The 23,094-nt window shown below is 42.5% G+C and overlaps 2 protein-coding genes across 6 annotated transcripts in view; one reads left to right on the top strand and one right to left on the bottom strand.

Annotated features, from left to right (window-relative positions):
• Positions 1-4,320, top strand: part of PRKD3 (protein kinase D3) — an 82,947-nt gene extending 78,627 nt beyond the window's left edge. For both annotated transcript variants that reach the window (XM_029937936.1, XM_029937937.1), the window contains 3 exons: positions 719-986; positions 3,059-3,144; positions 3,947-4,320. In XM_029937936.1, coding sequence (XP_029793796.1) covers positions 719-986; positions 3,059-3,144; positions 3,947-4,120 — 528 coding nt within the window. In that variant the 3' untranslated portion in view covers positions 4,121-4,320. The remainder of the gene's footprint in view (positions 1-718; positions 987-3,058; positions 3,145-3,946) is intronic.
• The window catches only part of NDUFAF7 (NADH:ubiquinone oxidoreductase complex assembly factor 7), a 35,190-nt gene that overhangs the window by 4,459 nt on the left and 7,637 nt on the right, over positions 1-23,094 (bottom strand). The window contains exons 3-11 of one of the 4 annotated variants that reach the window (XR_003907995.1): positions 19,390-19,470; positions 18,310-18,420; positions 15,123-15,336; positions 14,256-14,314; positions 13,246-13,356; positions 10,953-11,096; positions 9,771-9,944; positions 8,724-8,890; positions 3,784-4,288 (exon numbers count right to left, since the gene is read on the bottom strand). Coding sequence is in view for 1 of the 4 variants with exons in the window: in XM_029937943.1 (XP_029793803.1) it covers positions 8,798-9,010; positions 9,771-9,944; positions 10,953-11,096; positions 13,246-13,356; positions 14,256-14,314; positions 15,123-15,336; positions 18,310-18,420; positions 19,390-19,470 (1,107 nt within the window). In the remaining 3 variants the exon portion in view is untranslated. Of the gene's footprint in view, positions 1-3,783; positions 4,289-8,657; positions 9,011-9,770; positions 9,945-10,952; positions 11,097-13,245; positions 13,357-14,255; positions 14,315-15,122; positions 15,337-18,309; positions 18,421-19,389; positions 19,471-23,094 lie in introns of those variants that run through there. The other 3 variants (XR_003907993.1, XR_003907994.1, XM_029937943.1) reach the window with 3 other exon arrangements.

The following is a 23,094-nucleotide window of genomic DNA, read 5'->3' on the forward strand; positions in this document are numbered from 1 at the left end:
CCAAGCATCGTATCCTTGAGAATATAGATTCTAGGGTTAATCAAAATAAGGGGTAGGTTTTAAAATGTCGACTTATTTTTTCATTCAGCAAACATTTATCGAGGGCCTTTATGTGTTCAGGCACTGTAAGGTCACTGATGACTTAAAACCAAGATTCCTGTTCACAGAAAAGGATCCCCTTTAGAGCCAAATGCTAAAAGAGCAGCACCCTCCAAAAACCTTTGTGACCACGTAGAGCACCATCCGGTATTTGACATTGTGGAAGCTAAAACTTAAAAGTGGTTTTTTGAAATAGGCACTAAGGGAAGTTTTTCATACCATGTTGGTAGTGGATCACAGGGTCATAAATGTATCTGCCTTTTGGGAAAAGGGTATTTTACAATTTCCCTGTCTACAATCATTTAATATTCGTAATCTGTGCAGTTGGCAAGTGTATTGAAATTATACAGTATAGGGGAGCTTGGGTGGCTCAGTCGGTTAATTGTGCCAACTCTTGATTTTGGCCCAGGTCACGGTCTGTTTGTGGGATGGAGCCCCACATTAGGCTCCGCCCTGCAGAGCCTGCTTGGAATTCTCTCCCTTTCCCTCTGCCCTTCCCCTGCTCGCTCTCTCAAAATAAAAATAATTTAAAAAATGATACAGTATCATTTAGGAGCAGGTATATAGAGAGATCAACACATAGATAATATAAAATTAACATTTTTTTTTTAATCTCCAGGTGAAGCTGTGTGACTTTGGTTTCGCGCGCATCATTGGTGAAAAGTCCTTCAGGAGATCTGTGGTGGGGACGCCAGCATACTTAGCCCCTGAAGTTCTCAGGAGCAAAGGTTACAACCGCTCTCTAGACATGTGGTCAGTGGGCGTTATCGTCTATGTGAGCCTCAGTGGCACGTTTCCTTTTAATGAAGATGAAGATATAAATGACCAAATCCAAAACGCTGCATTTATGTACCCACCAAATCCATGGAAAGAGATTTCTGGTGAAGGTAAAAATAACAACATATGTATATATATATTATAGCTTTGTGCCCTTTAGTCTAAAAATCTTTGTGATCCCAAATCAGCCTGTTTCTTCAGACTCCTCTTTTAATTTCTCATACGCCTCTTCCAAATTCAACCAGTCACCAGTTTTTGAGCACTCTTCCGATGGTCTCTTCTCTAAGTTCCTTATAGTTCCCAGGCCTTGGCATGAATCCAGGAAGGGCCTGATTTTCTCCTTTGAAACTACCAAAGTACTTGACCGGTCCTACCATTAGACTCTTTCACGGTCCTTCCCAGGCACCACCGCTGCCAAATCTGCCCCGCAGGTCTCGGCCTCCCTTTAACCCCCCTGCAGCTGTAGGTCTCCCTGAGAGCCCAAGTTCACCTTCCGCCCTCCCCTCCGCTGCTCCCGCTCTCAAACCTAGTGGTTTACGCCTCTCAGCTGCTTGCTGCATGTTGCTCAGACCTTTCCCCTGCCTCCAGTCCCTCCTCCTCATGACTGAAACCCTTCTAGTCCTTCAGGGACCCCTGAACCTGTGGCTCATCTGAAGTCTTCCCTGAGCTCCTCCTCCGAACTGTGTGGGATCGACTTAGGCTACTGGGAGGAGGAATTTTCCCCGAAGTAGTCTTTCTTTTCATAATTATTTATGTTCAGAGACCTGTATTTCAGGTTCCTTATACCTGGAATGAATGTTCCAGACATTCTTCAGTTTGTCCTCAGCTCTCCTGTGGACCAGTCCTAGGACGCACGATACGTCTGTTTCCCTGCCTGGTGAAGGGGTGTGAGCTTGCAGGCCCCGGTTCTGTAGCCATCAAGGTTGCCTCGGCTGGGTCTCTTTAATTCACTGACACTGGCAGGAAAGGCACAGACTTCTCTAACAGCCTAGAAGAGAGCCCTACTGGGCAACACCCCCACCTGGATGTAGCCAACCTTTGGAACAGGGATCTTTTTTGTTTTCCAGGAGTACCAGACCTAATCTTAGGAATTTAACAGTCCACTAGACTAGAAAGTTTGAGGAACAGCATGTAAAGACAGTAGCAGGCTTTCCTGGTAATGAATAGTTAATTTCAAAATATGAGTGTTTCTGGGTGTTACCAGAGCCCTCGTAGCACTCCTGGGGCAAGGCGGTCTGCAGACTTGAGGCTAATCAGGGGGTGAGTGTAGGGAGACAAAACCTCTGGTTGTATCGCAGACTCCAGCTCACCAGTTGGAATAACACCCAGGAATGCATTTTAATAAATACCCCAAATGACTGTGATGCACGTGGTAGACAACCATGTAAGGAGCAAGGGATAAAAGTTTGAAGTTCAACACAGAGAAGTCTGTAATTAAGTGCTGTGGTGCGCAGAAGAGAAACAACAGAAACTCTTCCAGTGGCTCAGCCCTGGGTCCACGCCTTAGCGTCAGCATTTCAAAGGAACCGTCACACAGTGGAAGTCAGGGTGTCGCTACATGGTGGTTTGGGTTGTGCGATTATTCTGCTTCTTCAAATAAGTGGATACAATAAGCCAAGATCTCCCCACTTACCCCAGACACCAGGGACATATTTGCGTGAAATCTGTTGAGGATGAACAAGCAAGTCCAGCCACGTATGCAGAGGCGAGGCAGTGGCTGTGGCTCCTCTCCAGACCCAGCCAGGGACCAGAGAGCGGTGTCACTGCGGGGCAGCCCCGGCACCTCAGTCCGTGATCCGTTTCTTCATTCGGAGGTAATCGTTGATACCAACACGTATGTGCTGAGCGCAGTTCTAAGCCCTTTACGTGTGTGATCTCAGCTCCTCAACAACCTCACGTTACCGATGAGGAAGGTGAGAAACGGCGTGGCGAGGCGCCGACCAGAGTCCGCACCGTTAGCCTGTACTCGACGCTGCCCCTTCAGCGAAACAGGCCCTCTTAATAAAATAGGTACTCGGGATTCAGTAAACGTTTACGGGTCACCAACGTGTCAGGCAGAAGGCCGTGCCCTTGAGAACCCGTCAACCCTGTCTTTGTGTGGCTTGGACGCCTTCCAGGCAGTCACAGTGTGGGGGCGCCCCGTACACCCAATTCACCAGTTCCATTTTCTCTCTCCTCTTAGCAATTGACTTGATAAACAACCTCCTTCAGGTGAAGATGAGAAAGCGCTACAGTGTGGACAAATCTCTCAGCCACCCCTGGCTGCAGGTAACCCCCAGTCTGTCTCTGGTGACCCTCATTTTGGGCCGTTTGTGGTAATGCGTCTCTCCTGCTGAACCTACTCTAAGGTCAACAGATCGTGTGTGTTTCAGAATATTCTGAGTGTTCTCCAGGGACTACTTTGTACTGTGGCTGAGTCTCTGGAAGGCTTGCTGTGTACCACCCACCTGCAGAACCGAGGCAGATAAACTCCCATGAACTGAAGGCCATGATTAGCCTTTTCATAGGGCCTTATGGTTCATTTCACCTTTCTGTAAATAAGCATATTATTTTGTCAAATATATTTTACTTTTAAGATGCCCATTAAAAGATTCGTATTTGCATTAATTAATTTGCATAGATTTGTTAAAAGGAACCCCTAAACTTCAGAGTAAAGAGAAGCTTTAGAACTACTTTAAAGGAAATGGGGGGGGGGGGCAGGTAGAATTAGCTTCAGAACCAGTGCAGTTTCAGTGACTATTAAGTTATCCTGACAGAAGATTCTAAGTACTTTCCCCTATATTGAGGAGTAAGGTGTGGGCGTAGGTCAGAATTTAGAACAGAATGTTTTCGTGATTATTATTAGCCATCTCAGAAGCCTCAGGCATTTTTTTTTAGAAGCTAGTTAACTTCATTAGAAACTCTAAATTTGAAAAAGTATCTTTAATATTGTTAATTTAAAATACTACAAATGGAACTTACTGGAGAGCAAGTACTTATGAATGGGAATTGTCAATTTTGCAACTATGGGGCTAGGAAAAAAGTTCTTGGTATTTTCTTTTATACTTTATAATTGTTTCCTTTTTTCTAGGACTATCAGACTTGGCTTGACCTTCGAGAATTTGAAACTCGCATCGGTGAACGTTACATTACACACGAAAGTGACGACGCCCGCTGGGAAATACATGCATACACCCACAATCTTGTATACCCAAAGCACTTCATTATGGCTCCCAACCCAGATGATATGGAAGAAGACCCTTAGTACCAGTGAGCTAACGTCAGGAGGGAAGGGTTTTGTGTCGTGGGCTGATGCTCTGCTGAACTGCGGTTCTGTGTGGGTGTCCTCAGCAAGGCGCAGGACGTGGGAAGGGTGGTAAGGCGTCCGTGGCACCACCACTGTAGTTCATCGTGAGAAGGCACAGAGGGGAAACTGAGTAATAAAAACACATAACAGAACCAAGATGAAGCTTTTCATAAATTTTTATAGCATAATGACTGGTTTTGCATTTTTCCCTAATCCTTCACTTTAATACTATAGTGGCATTTAATTTATCTTCCCTTTCCTGTTCTTACATTTTTTTTTAAAAAGGCGAAAAAGAGAAGCTTAGAGTCCAGCCATTGTATGGCTTGACCAAATCACACCAGAGGTTTAAAGTTGATTAGGTTTACTCCTAGGTATTTGATGGTTTTTCGTGCAATTGTGAATGGGATCAGTTTCTTGATTTCTCTTTCGGCTGCTTCATTTTTGGTGTAGAGGAATGCAACTGACTTCTGTACATTGACTTTGTACCCTGCGACTATACTGAATTCATGGATCAGTTCTAGAAGGCTTCTGGTGGAGTCGATTGGGTTTTCCATGTAGAGTATCATGTCATCTGCAGAAAGTGAAAGTTTGACTTCTTTGTCAATTCCGATGCCTTTTATTTCCTTTTGTTGTCTGATTGCTGATGCCAGGACTTCCAGCAGTAAAGCTGATTACTAAACAGGCTTGCATTTAAGAGAGAACTGAGGCGGCTCCCAGCATGCCATCTCCTGTAAGAACTCGAAACGTTTGAGCACAGAGGCATTGGGGGGTTTTCCTGCCTGCCTAGAAAGTGAGCGCGGGACTCTTGTACGTTTTTCTTTTTCTTTAGGTCAGTCAGCTCCAGACAGTGATCCCTAACCTTTTGGAGTTGAAATGCTTAACGTGCCCACTACAAGATAGAAATTAAGTTGTCACCTTTTGTGAGTGTATTGGAAGTCCCTCTAAGATAATCTTGGAGTCAAATGATGTTAAAAACCCTGGGGGAGAACCCACTGGTCTAAGTGCTGCGGTTTTAGGCCTTCTCGGAGCCCAGCCCCCTCTTGCGCGCTCCCCTCCCACGTCTCTGTGACACCGCGGTTGGTTTCCGAGATTCAGTAGGTTTAGATCAGAACTTTCATTACACAGAGTTGAATACACTGAGGAAGAAAATTACTAAAAGTCAGCTGGGCCAGGATCAGTTAAGCTATAGACAACCGCAGAGTGTACCCCGTATTTCTTCCTCTAGCTTGTTGGAACGCTTTACAGACATCCAGAATGTTTGTGAATCAATTATTTTAAGCAGTTTGCGAGAGTGGGTGAGGCAGAGCGTGAAACCCTTATTTTATTATTCTCTCACCGGCTCTGCTGATAATGTAGCCCTGCCCTTATAAATTGTGGGGGGTTTGTGTTTTGTTTTTTTACATTTCGGCACTGGCAACCAGCTAAAGAAATGTTTTTCTACTCAGATATAATATTTAAGACCTTAGATTTTTCCATAGCTTTTAAAAAGTTACTAATAGTTCCCCCCCTGTCAAAAGTTTAAGATCTAGGACCACCCACTTACTAAAAACACTCGCGGCTTTCTGTTTTTTCATTCCTCAGTGATCACTGTAAATTTTTTCCCTCCAAAAAGAGCAAAAGATTTGGAGTCAGAAAAGCCAGTCTTTTAAGTCTTGGCTCCAGTCTGAGCCTCAAGGTCCTCATCAATCTAAAAAGTGAAGATGAGAATTCATGCCGTCTGCTGTCCTCACAGTGTTGTGATGATCAGATATATACGAACATATCCATATCCAATAAAATCCATAAAGTGGTGATCATCACTGCCCACTGAATCCGAGGTGGCGAAGGAAAAGAGTGTCCCTGTAAACAGTCTAAGCCTGGGAGGTCTGAAGAGACCCCTGAGGCCACTCCATTATCTAGGACTACAACTACTGTGGAGACCGTAGCAAACGTGCAGTGTCCCCATGCTTTAACTCTGCGTGTCTGTACTTATCCTCATGACAGCCGTGAGGGGAGTACATTATGGACCCCATCTCACAGATACGGAAACGGAGGCACAGGAAAATTACGTAGATGCTGGAGGTGACTGCTGGCATGTGGACGTGAGCCCAGGCAGTGCGGCTCCAGGCCCCTTCACCCCTCCTACCCGTGTTGCTGCGCTGCCTTCCATAAACCTCTCCAGGAGACGTTCCAGGTCTCCTGGTACTTTTTTCTCCTCTAGGAGTTTAAAAAATTAAACCAAAATGATTTTGCAAAAAACTTTTAGAAATACAATTTGGCATCCCAAATTGGTCCACAGTAAGTCTGTTTATATTAGTGTACTAAAATGGAGTAATTCTGAGTCACTAGGTGCCCTATTGTGGTTTTACTACAGAAGGTGAAAATTAACTGGAATGATGTTTGCTATACTTTTGTAATCAAACTACAAGCCATGAAATTAATTGCACTCTTCTTGAATGCCTAAGAAGTTTTCTTAAAATTTTTATAAAGGCACTGTCAGATAATTTGGAGTTGAATAATTTACTCCAGATACTGTATAACCTGCATAACCTTTTTTTTTTGGTCTTGAAGTGTTTTTGTATAAGATAATTGTTAGAAACATTTGATAATGTACAAAGTAGTCTATAATGACCCTTTCAGTACATTTTTATATTTTTTGTTACATCCCACTTTTGTAAATATCCTCAAAGAAGCTTGATAATAAAATGTATTTCCATATCACCATACTTTTCCATGTGAAAACCTGAGCGTATCTCTAGTAGAGGTAGCCAGAGAGAGTTTTATTGGATTGTGGTGGTTGCCCAGGCCTTGGTAAAAGAACTATTTTGGAAATAGTATTTGTAAATCAAACTAATGCTATATTTAAAACACTGAGTTTTTTAAACTACTTAAAATAAAAAATAACTCATTTCAATTTTATATGAAATTTGAGGTAATTATCTGGAGGTCTCATTTCTTGGAATAAAAGTTTAGAATAATTACAACAACAGATTTTTCAGGAACTGTCTATCATCAAATACTCAGCTGTTGCCACTGCTGGAAGACTTACCTCAAGGTAAAATTTCTAGGTTTTAAGACACTAGGCATTGCTTGGTTCCTCCCATTAATTGTAAAACTACTAGAAAATTGAGAGGGGCCAATATGAGGCATTTTCACCTTCCAAAAATTCTCCCAACCAAGTTTTTGAAAAAAGAAAATAGGAAAAAAAAGAAAAAAAGAAAAAAAAAAAAAGGGTGGCTCTGAATGGTCCAAGGCTGGGCAGCACATGAAAAATAAGGCCTCGTGTTCCTTTGGAGTGAGATTCAGTGAGATCCAGAATGTCAGTCCTGTCCTCAGGGAAGCCAGAGAAGCAATAAAAAGCCAAGAGCGGATCACTCTGCCAGCAAACTTCCAATACAGTTAAGCTGTAAGTTAAAACACTCATTGCGTTGCTGATATAACAGTTCTTTGGAAAGTAGATGTCTGGTGTGGATATAAAAGTTCTGGGAACCAAAACATGAAAACGAAAACCTGACATTTACTGAAAATGAGGGAGAATTAGCTCAAATGAGAAAATTAGTCCGCATAGGTAGTCATTTACAACTACCTCCTATTTCAGGTACGTTAGCTTTATTGGTTTTACTGGGATTAAAAAATTTTAATCTATTTTAATTACAAAATTCACAGAAGGAGAGGGTAAAAAAATTTAAATACTACAAAGGAGAATGAATCTCTACCCCATCAAACCCACTTCCACTTGGATTTGTGTGGTTTTTTGAGGGAGTGAGAGCAGGTGTGCGCACGCAGCGGAGGAGGGGCCGAGGGACAGAGACCCTGAGGCAGGCGCACCCGGCGCGCCTACACTGCGATCTGTGACCGCAGGTACCGGGCGTCCTTTCCTCACCTTCTGCATACAAGTACCTGTTACAGAAAACCACCCGTCTGTGCTGCTAATTTCTATCAAATTAAGCATTTCTTTAAATGTAGCTTTTCCTCAGCAAAAATGAATCATAACTGTAAAACATTTTTACATGTATGTACTTTTTTCATTTACTACATTCTTAGAAGTCTGTAAGGACATATTGCTCTACCTCATTTTTAAAAAATACTTTATGGATAGTTATATTTAACCCATCCCCTGTGAAAAGCAACTTAGATCCAGTTTTTACTAAACCAGTCAGTGTTCATGTTTACTTTTTAAAATAAAAATACAGCAACTAGTCTTATTAATCAAAAGATATTCCATTTCGGGGCGCCTGGGTGGCTCAGTTGGTTAAGCGTCCAACTCTTGATACCGGCTCAGATCATGATCTCTCGGTTGTGGATCGAGGCCCACATCAGCCCCTGCACTGATGGCATGAAGGCTGCTTGGGACCCTCTCTCCTCCTCTCTCCGCCCCTCCCCCGTGTGTTCACGGGCACTCTCCCTCGAAATACACTTAAAGGATACTCTGTTTCATGGTAACTTGTTTCATTAAGCTGAAAGCACACAACTGTGCCAAAAGCCAGACACAACCTTAAAGGATCAACGTTAGTGGTACTGTATATAAAACGGGTGATTTTTATTGCCTGTGGGACATAAAATATCGTAGTATGTATTTTACCTGTGATACATGAATGTGTTCCCTTGTTTTGCTTTCGTAGGCAGATTTAGGGGTAAAACGTCCACACTGAGGTATCACCTCCAGGCAAGTTCACCAAACCCAGCTACAGGCGACAGAGAAGGTTTTGACTGACATGCATTCGTCGGATGGCTTCCACCATGAAGTCTCTGATGAGGCAGCAAGGCAAAAAAGTGAAATCTTTCTCCCATCTTCTTAGGATTCATCAACATATCGTACCCCTGAAGTAACTGCTGCCTGGATGGCTCGTCTGATTTGTCTAAAAGAACCTGGAGAGGAAAAACCTCTTAGTAAAAATAACCAGAAGGATTCCTAGTTATACGCAGCAACACCCATGACCTTTAGCCATTCAGTAAAGCACTGCCTAGGATGGGATTTCTGATCACCTGCCGCAGTCACGGGGTGCTCACTAAAAACCTAGGTTGCTGGGGCGCCTGGGTGGCTCAGTCGGTTAAGCATCTGACTTTCGATTTTGACTCAGGTCATGAGATCGAGTCTCACGCTGGACTCTTCACTGAGCATGGAGCTTACGATTCTCTCCCTCTCCCTCTGACCACACTCACACATGTGCTCTCATAATAAAAAATAAAAACAATTATTAGAAAAAAAGAAAACAGGTTGCTAAGACCCAAACATATGGATTTGTAGGTTTAGCAAATATTCCCAAGGTGATTTGATCTACACTGAATGGTTAAGATGTTTTCAGAACAGTTATAAAATTCATACCCAGAAACACAGGCAAGTTTTCTTAAACATGAACACCATTTGGAAGTCTTAAATCTACCTCACACGGAGACGTCGGGCACTTACAAGGCTCCCCCGCACACCAGGCCGTTTGGTTCCGCTCTTCCCTAGTGTCTGGCCAGCAGTAGGAGTGCTGGGGTCAGATATACTTATTACTTTAAATGTTTTTTTTGAAATACTACAAAATTTTTCAGGTTTTATTTTAAATTCTAGTTAGTTAACGTAGTGTAATACTAGAAGTCCTACAAAACTGAAATATTTAATGATACTGAAATAAATTATTACCTTCAGTCGGACATCAATCCCCATGTTTTTTAAAAACGTCTGTTGTTTTATTGGACCCAGAGAAGCTACTTTTCCCTCTGCCATTCTGCGCAAATAACTGAAGTCCACATCGGCTGTTAGGTCTGCGGTTCCCGGGGCGACAAGGACGTCATGAAGCTTATGGCCACAAAATCCCTTGAACATAATTTTTAAAATGATGAGTTTTTGTCCTTCTGTGATTATAAGATTAAAGACTAAAGAAATGCAATTATTATAGGACATTTTACATAACAGCTATTATAAAGAAAAACGTAGCGTAAACCAGTAGCTTCCAAATTCTTAACAGTAGTTCCCTTTCTCCAAATGAGATGCTCTGTGGAAAACCTAACATAAAGCGGGACACTGGAGTGCCTAAGACGCTGCCCGTGGTGATGGAATCGGAGGGCGCATCAGTTCTCCAGGTGCCTCACATCATCGCACTCTAGATGGTGGTTTACAAAGTGTGTCCATCAACTAGGTGCATCACTGTCCCCTGAGAGCACGTGACTGCTCTCTGCCCAGACCTGGTGGGTCAGAATCCTGGAGGTAAGGCTAGGGAATCAGCATTTTTAAAAAACTCCAGAGTTTTTGTTTTTTGTTTTTTTTAGATACGATAAAATTAGAAATGGACAACCACGGATCTAGAAAAAGACTAACAGTACCTAGTTACATGTATTTCAATTCAAGTATACTGAACAGAATTGATAACATAAAGAATGCTTAGAAAGGGTAAAACAATATATCTGAAAGGAAAAAAAGATTGAAAATATGACTTAAAGTCTGATTACAGTAGTTACAAATCTGCAGAGAAGTACTAAGAATTTCTTTAAATGAAGGCAGCAGAGAAAATCTTAATTTAAGAAAATCTTCTCATTTGTATTAGTCCCATGCTAGGTAGGATCGATCTATGCAGACCTAAGTTCTGCAACTTCAGGAAGAAAGAAGGTAATTTAGACCCTGTTCCAAGGCAAGTCTGGACAGTGAGATCTACGGCGAAGGACAATCCTAGTACTGTGAATTAATATTCATGACAACATAATGTAATAGGACAATGCTAGACACCGTAGAAACCGAAGATAAACATCTTCCGTGAGCTTCAAACCTAACAACTTAGTAGATATGCCAAATAACTCCTGAGAAGTCGTCTTGCTGAGTTCTACGTACTCTGAAGGTGTCCGTCTTAGTCCCGTCGTGACCGTAGTCGGCGATCAGGGCAGCCCCTCCAGTCCGCGCAATGCGCTGCGAAAGCTCCTGAATCGTCACACCGGCTTCAGGACACACTTCCACGTGATCCCTCGTTTCATCGGGCTGGTAAAGGAACAGGTGCATCAAAATGCATCACTGACAAGAACAGTTTCCTTAGGGTTTTGCTACAGTGAGCATTTACTGGTTACACTAAATTCCTTCTCAATATGCATTATGCTGTCTACACCCAACTTTCCACAGGACATCCTTTTTATTATACTGCCTAGTGCTTTGCTGCCATCCACTAAGTTTAAAAAGCTTTTTTAACTTTAATCCCTCTTATGAAAAGATGTCCTTCCAACCCCTTAGATGGCTGGTTCATTAGTTTTATTTATGGTGATATTATGCTCATAATTCACATAAAGATATTCCCCTGGGCTGAATGCATGGCAAAGGAATTTTTGTCTGCTTAGAATCGTGCCTGGCAGATAACAGATGCTCCAAAATGTATGCTGACAGAACAAATGGTATAAATCCAATATAACAAGACAGACCCTAGCAAGTAGTATATTATGATGCCTTCTGTTGCAGCAAAAGATATTCCAATGATACGCCCTCAGTCTAGAAACCTCAGCTCATGACATTGTGCCCGATGCCATAATTTTCCAAGATGATCAACTATTTACTAAGGGTCCTTAATAAGTGCCTGTTAGTCTAGATCATTTTTTTAATGTGTAGTTTAGTGCCCATTAGTCTAAAAAGTGAAATTTGACTACCATATATGACATTTCAGTAACTCGAGAGAGAATTGGAAAAAACTTTGTTCTTTATTATGAAAACCTGTATTAACCTTTGCTCCCTGCCTGTCAACAATGAAGTAGTGGCCTGCCCCAATCTTGCCTCTAGTGGCAGAGCTCACAGGGATGGGGTCACACACACTTAGCACCTGCACCTCTGCTCTTCCTACCGCTCACTAGGAACCAGTACCCAACTGTCAGAGTGCTTCTGCATCATGTCTACATCCAGGCCACTGTGAGGCTTAAACAGTAACCACTTAGCCCCCAGCTTGCTTTCTTTTGATGTTTGTTTTTGAGAGAGAGAGGGTGTGAGTGAGGGAGGGGCAGAGAGAGAGGGAGAGAGAATCCAAAGCAGGCTACAGGGTCTGAGCTGTCAGCACAGAGCCTGACACGGCTTGAACTCACAAACTGAGATCCATGCATGACCTGAGGACAAAGCTGGATGCTTAACCGACTGAGCCTCCAGGTGCCCCACCCCCAGCTTTATTACATACATTACTGTGGTTGAACTGTAACACCCATGAGATTAGTCACTTCGGGCACAAGCTGACACCTGGGTGGGGGGCGGGAGGCTGTGCTGCCATTGTTACCATCTCTGACCACTCTTCAAGATGGCAGATTCTGTTACCATTTGCCCCATTCAAATGAGAGGGAAAGTCATTGCTCCCTCTCTCCTGAGTACAACTCACTCAAGTCAAGAACTGAAAACAATCCTATCACCCAGGACCAGGGGGTTAGCTCTTGGTAGCAATGAATTTGCTTCTCTCTCAGGTAAAACTGGGCAGCTAGAATATGAACAAACAATGTCCCCAAGCACTCAGGTTGATATTTTAATTTATGCTCTGCCAAAAAAAACCAAAAACAAACAAAAAAATTGATAGGTTCATGTTTAAAAGCTGTGTTTTTGAAACAAATAACTTTTGAGGAATGAGTACTTAGTTATGGCCCAGAAAGTAGACCTTTGTAAAACAGGCAATCTAAAGCCCAAACGTTCCTCACAAGTAAAGGGTTTTTTGAACCCTTAAACACAACCCCAAGATACAAAGACTCCTGTGATTACTCCTCGAGGTCAACAGAAGCAGCAGGACACGTACGTCCTGGCAGTGGAAAATCAAGCTTACATAATCATGCAATTTGAGAATTAGAGGAGAAAATAGAGTCCTTCACACAAAGAACTCAGTCAATAGTTGTTAGGTTACCGTACTGTCAGGTAGGCGATACTATCACCGCGGGACAGGGAACTGGGTGAAGGGAGAAGGCAGGGAACGTGCAGAGTAAGCACGTCCTGACTTCCTGTCACATTACGTTAAGGTCACGCAGCCAAGAAAGGGTTTTAACCCAGGCCCCTGACTCGACGGCCCCTGCACTTTCCACCCCTCACCACATGCACCGCACATGGTGCGAGCAGGTCTCTCCCGGCCCCTGTAAAACAGCAGCTCAGAAAACAAGATTGGAGATTTGGCTGGTATTCCTACTTGTATGAAGACTTCCGCGGGGGTGACACACGGCGCCAAAACAAACCGCAGTTTATCAGAAGCCTGGGGATCGATATCGACGAATACTTCGCGCCATCCTTGCGGTGTTTTCTACACACAAAATAACGCATGAAAACTAATTTTTCTAAGTTTTGTCCTCAAAACTGCCTCTACCAAAAATAATCATTAATTTTGTCCTACCATCTATATAAAATACATGACTAACATTTACAAAGGACTTTACCACTTAAAATATATGTAAAGACATTGCTTCAATTCCCTTGAACAGTAAGGTGGACAGATGGAAACCACCAGTGTTGGTTAGATAAGACACGGAGCTGCAGAGAGAAAATAAGCCGCATGGAAAGTGCCCCCTAAAATGGAAAACAGACTCAGAAGGACTACTCAAAAGCTTAGGCTCAAATTAATGCATGCTCTTAGCCTTGGAAATTACCAGTACACATACATTACCGCCAAATCTTAAAGTCTGCTCACTTAGTTTCAATGAGGAAAAATTTTAATCCTTGGATATGAAAACTATTTGCTAAAATGTAATCCCTCCTTGTAATAAAGCCATTTACCATCTTACCTTTTCATATATCTTAATCCTTGGAAAAGAAAGCTTTTATTAAAATTGAAACTCAAATTAGTTAACATACAGTGTCGTCTTGACTTCAGCAGTAAAACCCAGTGAATCATCTCTTACACTTGACATCCATCCAGAGCCCTCCTCGATGCCCATCCCCCAGTAATCCACTCCCCCACCTCCCCTCCAGCAACCCTCAGTTTGTTCTCTGTATTTAAGAGTCTCTTATGGGAAATAAACATTCTTAATAGTTATCCTAAGAGAATTAAGATTCTACTTAACTTTTTACTGTTGCTTTTCAACTATGTTCATCAGAATTCCAAATAGAGTTTATTTAACAGTAATCGAAGAGCATAAATGTGTATTCTTCCAACATTAGGCCCTTTGTTATCCAATTACAAATATGACTGTATGCCATCAATACCTGGAACTTATGCACAGGAAGAACATCGAAAAATTCATGTGCAAGGTAAAAGCCGTACCCTATTTAAAAACAGAAGAAAACAGTTTCAGCATTAAGGCAATACCTTAACCATTCTTTTGAATATCAACAGAAAGCAAGCGCCTAGCTGACGGTGGAGGAGCCAGAGGTGGCTTCCAGAGTCACAGCCGCCTGAGGACCGTCGCCCTCAGGCACTGCCTCACCTACACTCTGCAGAACACGCAAACGGACTACTACTGCTGCTCTCGTCTTCCACAGACCAGGACCCAAAGCCAAAAGATCTCAATTACCAATTTCATCTTTTATTCATCACTGGGCATGAAAGAAATTAGAACTCAAGTGTATTAGCCAAATGAGACTTTGAGCTTCCTAAAATCATCGGAGACGGCCGAGCCCAGCACTGGCCACGGTGGCTTGCCCAAGGTCAGACCACCACTTTAGGTGTGAGCACAGGTCCCTCAACACAGGCCTCCTGCCTAGTGCGGGGATTTTCCGGCCCCTCTAAATATAAGCAAGAACGTTCCAAAGGTGAGATGGTTAAACCCAACCCGCCTGCTTCCGTCAGTCCCCCCACCTCGGGCCACTTCAGCGTCAGTGCTATCTTAGGGGTCAGGAAAAACTAAAAGGTAGAACAGAGATCTATCTAAGTTTTTGGTTTTGCAAAACCACATGAAAGCTGTTGCTCCTTATTGTTGGGCATGTTACTTTCTAAGACAGTGCTCTTTTCCAGAAACAAATGTGCTGCTCCCTCGGAGCCAGTGACCGGTGGCATCACGTCAATGTGCTCTAGTGCTCCCCAGGCTCGTGGTGGCCTGTCAGTGAGCTCAGCACGCAGCGTAAAGCAGTTACCTTCTGGAACATCTTGCAGGTCTCGGTACCATGAAATTGGAATTCCAGATTTAGTGACACCTTTCATGTACACAGAGGATCCAGGGTCTCGCTCTAGAGGGACCTTCTCTTCCATCAGTGCCGATGCTTGAACCTCACTCAGTTTCTCGCTCACCTCTACCAGATGTACTGAAATGTCACAGTTTTTCAGCACAGATCCCAGCTGACTGAACACCTAAATACAAAAAGAAAGGAAAAAAAAAAAAAGACAACACAATGGGTTGAGTAGATTTTAGGTTTTCTAAACCATTTCCCTTTAAAAGTTGCTCATGTCACAGAAGTAAAATTCGGTTTCAGAGGCTTCTTTGCACAGGCCACTCTCCCGCAGTCCATGAGAATCATAACCTAGCAGTTACCACAGTCTGCATGAGAGATGAACAGCGCACAGTTTGGTTTCCTAATGATAAAAGTTACAACTATGACTACAATTACGACTAATAAACAAAAGTTAAAGACTTAGCATCCAGTAAATAATCAAAGTAGGGAGTCTAAAGAGAGAACAAAAACATGAAATGTATATATACACAGCCCCCTGATTTTACAAAGCTGCTACGTCTATGAAATAATCTTATCTGTGAGATGTTTCAAATTTTAAAGACACTAAAAAATTGACTGTTTAACTTTGCAATTCTTTCACATTTTTAATTTTTTCTTAGCTACACATTTTATAACTGTTGTAAACATGAGGAAAAAAGGAGTACACTTTGTCAGTATCTTAATGCTAAAAACTCAATGCGAAGGCATAAAGTACATCAACAGTATTTTTCATTTGACCGTAATTTTCACTGCTTATTTGCCTCCTATTTTTGAGATCTGAGTATGCAGGTATAGGCTGATAATAAGAACAAGAGGATTTTTCCAGATTTCGTTTGGAAATTAAACTACAAATGGAAAAACTTCCCAGGAGAAAAATCCTTCAGAAATGAAGACCAAAAAGTGAAAACAAGTCTGTAATTATGTCTTTGTTTTCTTAACATTCTTTTAAATTCTTTGGCTTACGGTTCTTAGGACTTGATCTAAAGAAGCATCCTGTATGCACTTTAAGAGCTGTGGGCTTGAGGGGCGCCTGGGTGGCTCAGTGAGTTAAATGTACAACTTTGCCTCAGGTCATGATGTACTAGTATGAGAGTTCGAGGCTCTGATCCTCCCCTGCACTCATTCTCTCTCTCTCAAAACTACATAAACATTAAAAAAAATTTTTACACAAAAGAGGTGTGGGCTTAATTTTTACTGTACCTGAAATAAGACAGAATTATTTGAGAACCTCATTAAATATTTTATATTCAAATGACTGCCAATTTAAAGAAATAAAATAGAACACTGGAAGTCTGAATCAGTGGTTGGTTTCTTTTACCTCCACAATATGATATAATCAGGATTACTGAGATGTTATATCTTTTTAAAATCCTTTGATTCCTACTTTCAAACAAAAATCATACCAATCAAGACAATCAAATGTATACTGAATATGTGTTTTGTTTTTTACACCAAATTGCCAGATACACATGAGATTAACTAAAAAAGCCTAATGGATTCCAAAACAGTATAATACAAAAGTTTAATGAACATAATTATTTATCATTTACCACAAACAATATTCCTCCTTTTTAATGTTTTTATGAAATATTAGGTGGCATGGCAGAAAGAACAATGCATGGAAAGGTATCTGGGCATCTCTGGTTAAAGTGACACGACCCTCCCTTAGAAGCTGTGCCCTCCCCCAGATGTCACCACCATCACTTCCTCCTTTCTCTTTATAAAGGTTACTCAACGCACTTGTATCGCCAAACATAAATTGTTGAGTGCTGGCTATTTGGGGATTCTATACAGATACAACCACATGATCCGGATTGTTCTACAAGTTGCTATTCTCAGCCCACAAGACACTGAGTTCCCTGTGAAGGTGGTGCGTTCTGCTGTGACATCAGGCAGTTTCACGACCCTTGCTCTTCCACTGTGTGACCCACTGCGCCACAGTTTACTGATCTATTTTCCCAGCGATAGGCATTTGGGGGTCTCCAGTGTTTTACTCTCTGAGCAATGCTGCAGGCTTGTCGGCCACGTGCTCCCGTGGGGCACACGCCGAGCAGCACAAGCGCCGCTCATACAGCGCAAGGAACTTTGACGTTAGCAGACGACGCCCAGCAAGCACTTCTCAAAGTGCTTACCCCAAACAACACTCATTCGAACAGGGTCGGGGGAGTCCCCAGGGCTCCCCATCTCCCCATCCTCAACAATCCTCGGTGCCGCCAGATCTTCTAATTGAGAGGGCACGGCTCACAACCACAGTGTCTCACTGTGATGGGAACTCTCATTTCCTTGACTACCAATCAGTCTGAGCATCTTTTTATTGTTACTGCCCACGAGGACTTCCTCTCTCACGATGGGCCGTTCACATCTTTAGCCAGACTTCCTACTGACTTATCTGTCACCTCCTTAATGACCGAAAGGAATTGTTCCCGTGTACTAACTGCCAGTTCTTTGTGTTGCAAATGACTCCTCCTACTTTGCAGCTTAACATTCGCTTTATGTGTCTTTAAAAAAAAATTTTTTAATACTTATTTTTGAGAGAGAACCAGAGCACGTGCAGGCAAGGGGCAGAGAAAGAGGAAGACACAGAATCCGAAGCAGGCTCCAGGCTCTGAACTGTCAGCACAGAGCCTGACGTGGGGCTTGAACCCACGAACCATGAGATCATGACCTGCGCTGAAGTCGGACGCTTAACGCTTAACCGCCTGAGCCACTCAGGTGCCCCTACGGTGTCTTTGAAGAATAAAAAGTTCCTAATTTCTTTAAAGAACAAAAACTTCTTAAATTTAATGTAGTTGAAATTATCCCTCCATTCATCTTTGCCTTTATGGCTTCTGCCCTTTATATAATTCACAAAGACTTTTCCCTCCTAGAAGACAAATATATTCTCCCATGATGTCTCCTAAAGGTTTTTAACTTTTCCCTTTCACATTCTCCCCTACCCTCACTTTTTAGATTGCAAACAGACAATCAGATCATTCTGCCATTGTATCTTAGCTGAGAAGCAGGAGGTTAAGGAGGTAGGACCGAAAGCCATGGAAGTCAATGAAGTTTGCAAACAAATCCAAGAGGTTCAGGCAAGTACATGAGACTCTGAAGACGTTCCTTTCTCACTTACCCTCAAAACATCTCCCAAGAGGGTACCCCTGCCTGGGCCCAGTTCCACCAGCTGGAAGGCTGCATTTTTTCCAGTGGCCATCCACTCACTAATGAACCATATACCTAGCAGCTGTGACAAGGAGGGGAAAAACGATGATACTTCAGTATTATGAAGTGTAAAAGTAAACAAAACTCCAAGAAAATATGCACTTTATGCCAGAAAGGAAAATATTTGCCAAGAGCCACACGTGTGTCATTCACTGCGTACGTGTGTGTATGCACGCCCAGGAGCTCCGCAGCGGCGGCGTTACGGACACTTAGGAAGCCTACCGAGTACCAGGAAGGCACCTCTGAAAGGCGGCCCACGGTTCGAGGCCCCTGACACAGGCAGAGGCTAGCGCGTCCAGAAAGGCGCTGCTGGACAGCAGACGGACGTAGGAGATCAGGTGATGCCGGTCCTTTACACAGGACTGACACGACTAGATGGCTTCTTGGGCGTAACAAACATTTTTAATGCCTGCATTCCACTTCCTTTTGTGTACTACTTTCTATTTCTAAATTCATCAGGGGGTTTTGTGTGGAAATCAGTGAACTGGAATTCCTGAGAATTCAAAATTTGTCAGGGGGACTTCCGTGGGAACACGGGGCAGCCACGGGTGGGGAGGGGCCTGGGAGCACGGCTCGCCCCACTGACAGGGGTTTGCAACTTTTCTTCCTTTGCTTCTCTCCCCCTCCTTCCTCTGTTATTCTCTCTTCCTCCAGCATCTAAATGATTAAAAATTAAAACTTTTGATTAATCACCAAAGCAAACATGTAAAACACTACTAATTACAAAAGAATACAACCTCATCTTCTCTCCAGTATTTGTGATACTAGCTTTTTTATTAAGATTTATTTTGAAAGAGAGAGAGAGAGACAGGGACAGAGAGAATCCCAAGCAGGCTCTGTTGGCACCTTTAGCATACAGACCATGACAGGGCTCTGTCTCATGAACTGTGAGATCATAACCTGAGCCAAAATCAAGAGTCAGATGCTAAACCAACTGAACCACCTAAGCACCCAGATATTAACTTCTTTCTCAGTTGACATCGACTATTACCTCCCCAAAGATCTGACTTATTTCCGGTGAAGTAATGAAATCTCCTTTTTCTCCCAGCATGTCACGGTACACGTAATATCCCTGAGTAAAAAGAGAAAGTGGAGAAAATGGATTAACTTTCAAATAAGTTTTGTAAACACCCCTCCAGAATCTTATATAATATATACTATGGCCTAATCATTTGGTAAGAAAGTTCTGTCTTCTACAGAAGCGTGACAAACACGGTGACTTAACTTAAACTTTACAAAGCACCAGCCATGTTGCAGAACTGGTGGAAACACAGCCACTGCTTCACCATCAAGGCGGGAGCCACGCCATGTCCATCCCCATATCCCCCACGCCCCCAGCCCTCCCTGCTCCCAGCACCCAACACAGCAAGATCCTGCCCGCCCTTCCCTCCAGCCTCCTCTCCCAAATTCTCACTCTCTGTTTCAAAGTAGCCATGCCTGCTGGTGATGCTGCCCGACCTGGATGCTTCAGTGGGAGCATTCACTTTGTGAAAATGCATCAAGCTACCTGTGGTTTATGCATTTTCTGTATGAATGTTTATATCTCCGTGAAAAGTTTTTTTTAATTAGCCCTATTAGTCCATAAACCCATGCCATCGCAGATGCGCTCCTTCCTCCCTGCCTGTTTCTCCCTGGCAAACCTTACTCTCAATAAGTGAATCTGCTTCAGTGTCACCTTCCCAGACCGCCTCCTCCAGCCCTCCAACCTCAGACCAAATGCCGTGCTTCCTTCATTTGTTTATATATGTATCTGTGGTCCTCACCAAGAAGCATAGTTATTTGGGGTAGAGCACTATCTTATTTTCCATACCATCTCAAGTTTCAGCGTACTGTCTACACTTCAAGAAATAAGAATTCTTTGCTAAAAAATCCTCTATGCTCCCCAAGCCCCTTCTTTCACCATCTGACGCTTAGCAGGTGACCTGGGCTCCTGTCTACACAGGAAGTCAAGAAGGTCACAAAATGGGATTTACTCAGCTTCCTGACCCCACCTGGCCTCCACCGGCTCCCACTCGTTCCTCGGAACTCAAAGGATGAAATGCCGCCACCTTCTGCTCTTATCCAAACCTAATCCCACCATCTGGGCTCTGGACCACTGCCTCTCCTCACACAGCCCTCGTGGGCCCGGATCCTTTCTCTCATAGCTTTAACTCCCCCGTTTCAGCAGCAAAAATATATGTGAGTCACTCTCACCTTAAAAACAACAACAACAACAACCACAACAAAAATTTCACTTCATACAGTATCTCCCCTCAGCCTTTCTCTTTCTCTTCATAAGTGAAGATTTCAGGGATGTTTTGTGGTGCACCACGAACCCCTCTGGTAGTCTAAAGAAGGCTACGGATCCCTTCGTAGGATGTTTTTAAATGCAGGACTTTAAAACACACAGGATCACCAAATAAATAAATAATTGAAAAATTCTTATCTAGTATTAATAAAGCCAAACCTAAGGTCTAATAAGTAACCATGTTTTGAAGTACGGATGAGCTCGATGGTACTGCAAGATACCGACGATCACTCGGTCAGCAATGTCACTAATGCTGAAGTCACAGGTATTACTAATGCCATGGGATGTCCCTCTATTCATAATGAGAGAAATGCTAAATTTCAGTTAGAAGCTAATGAGGTAAATGCAAATTAAACCCATGAGATACCACCGCATGCCTGTTAGAAAGGCCATCGTCAAAACCACAAGAGGTAACAAAAGCTGGTGTGGATGTGGAGAAAAGTTTGTGCACTGTTGGTGGGACTGTAAAATGGTGCAGCCACCATGGAAAACGGTATGGAAGATCCTCAAAACCTTTCAAGTAGAATACCATATGATCCAGCAATTCTACTTCCGGAATATAGCCAAAGGAAAGGAAACCATTACCTCGAAAAGATATCCACACCCCCATGTTCACAGCCGAATTATTTATAACAGGCAAGACATGGAAACAACCTAAATGTCCACCAGTGGATGAATGGATGAGGAAATTGTGGTTTATAAACAGGAGGGCACATCCTGGAGCATCTGGTTCTGGTGACCAGGGGAGACTGCACATAAGGGACCACAAGACCTCTTTTACACAAGGCCGCCACTTTCAAGACCAGATGTAGCTGGTTTAACAAATACATATATACAAACAGAGAGTGAAATAAAATGAGGGGACAGAGGACTATGTCCCAGATGTAGGAACAAGGCAAAGTCACAGAAAAAGTGCTAAATTAAACTCAGATAAGCAATAACCCTAATAAAGACTTCAGAATAATAATCATAAAGATACTTACCAGCCTTCAGAAAAGAGTGAATGAATGCACTGAGAACTTCACAAAAAGATAGAAAATATTCAAAAAGAACCAGTCAGAGCTGAAGAATAAAATGACTAAAATGAAAAATATCCTAGAGGCACTCAACAGCAGATTAGAGGATGCAGGACAGATTAGCAATTCAAAGGGTAATGAAAAGCAAACTGAACAGCAAAAAGGAAAAAAGTATTTAGGGGTGCCTGGATGGCTCAGTAGGCTCAGGTCATGATCTTGTAGCTCATGGGTTCAAGTCCCATGTCGGGCTCTGTCCTGATAGTTCGGAATCTGAAGCCTATTTTGGATTCTGTGTCTCTCTCTCTCTCTCTCTCTCTCTGCCCTTCCCCTGCTTGTGATCTGGCTCTTTCTCTCTTTCAAAATAAATAAACCTTAAAAAAAATTTTAATAAGAATAAGTTAAAGGAATTCTGCAACATCTTCAAGCATAATAGCATGCATATTATTAGGAATCCCAGAAGGATGAAAGAGAGAGAGAGAGAAGAGGGCATAAAACTTATTTCAAGAAATAATAGTTGAAAACTTCCCTAATCCAGGGAAGAATGCAGACATCCAGGAAGCACAGAGAATGCATAACAGGATGAACCAGGGAGGTACACACCAAGACACATAATAATTAAAACCACATAAAGTAATGATAAAGAGACAATCTTAAAAGCAGCAAGAGGGGCACCTGAGTGGCTCAGACCGCTAAGCATCTGACTTTGGCTTATGAGCCTGTGTCCGGCTCTGTGCTGACACTTCAGACCCTGTAGTCTACTTTGGAGTCTGTGTCTCCCTCTCTCTGCTCCTCTGCAGCTCACTCACTCACTCTCTCAAAAATAAACAAACATTAAAAAAATATATTTTTTTAAGCAGCAAGAGAAAACTGTTACATACAAGGGAACCCCTCATAGGGCTATGAGCTGATTTGTTAGCAGAAACTGCAAGGCCACAAAACAGTGATATATTAAAAGCACTGAACAGCAAGAACACTCTACCAAGCAAGATTAACATTCAGAATAGGAGAGAAAAAGAATTTCCCAAACAAGATAAAGCAGTTCATCATCACCAAACCAGCCTGACAAGAAATGTTAAAGAAAATCCTTTGAGTGGGGGTAAAAAAAGAGAGCCATAACTGAAAGAAAATTATGAGAGGAAGATATTTTACAGGCACAAGCAACCATGTAGTAAAGATAGTAGATTCATTACTTACAAAGACAGGATGGAAGTTAAAACACAAAAGGAGTAAAACCAATTTTATGTAAAACCAATTATACAGGTCAAGGGATAAACAAAATAAAAAGATGTAAAATATGACAAAATAAAAAGATGTAAAAGATGACATTATACCCAAAATAGAGATGTAAAAGATGACACTGTGTAAAAATGGACATAAAATGCCCCATGTCAAT

This window comes from Suricata suricatta, chromosome 4 (genome assembly GCF_006229205.1).
Source record: "Suricata suricatta isolate VVHF042 chromosome 4, meerkat_22Aug2017_6uvM2_HiC, whole genome shotgun sequence".
NCBI lineage: Eukaryota > Metazoa > Chordata > Mammalia > Carnivora > Herpestidae > Suricata > Suricata suricatta.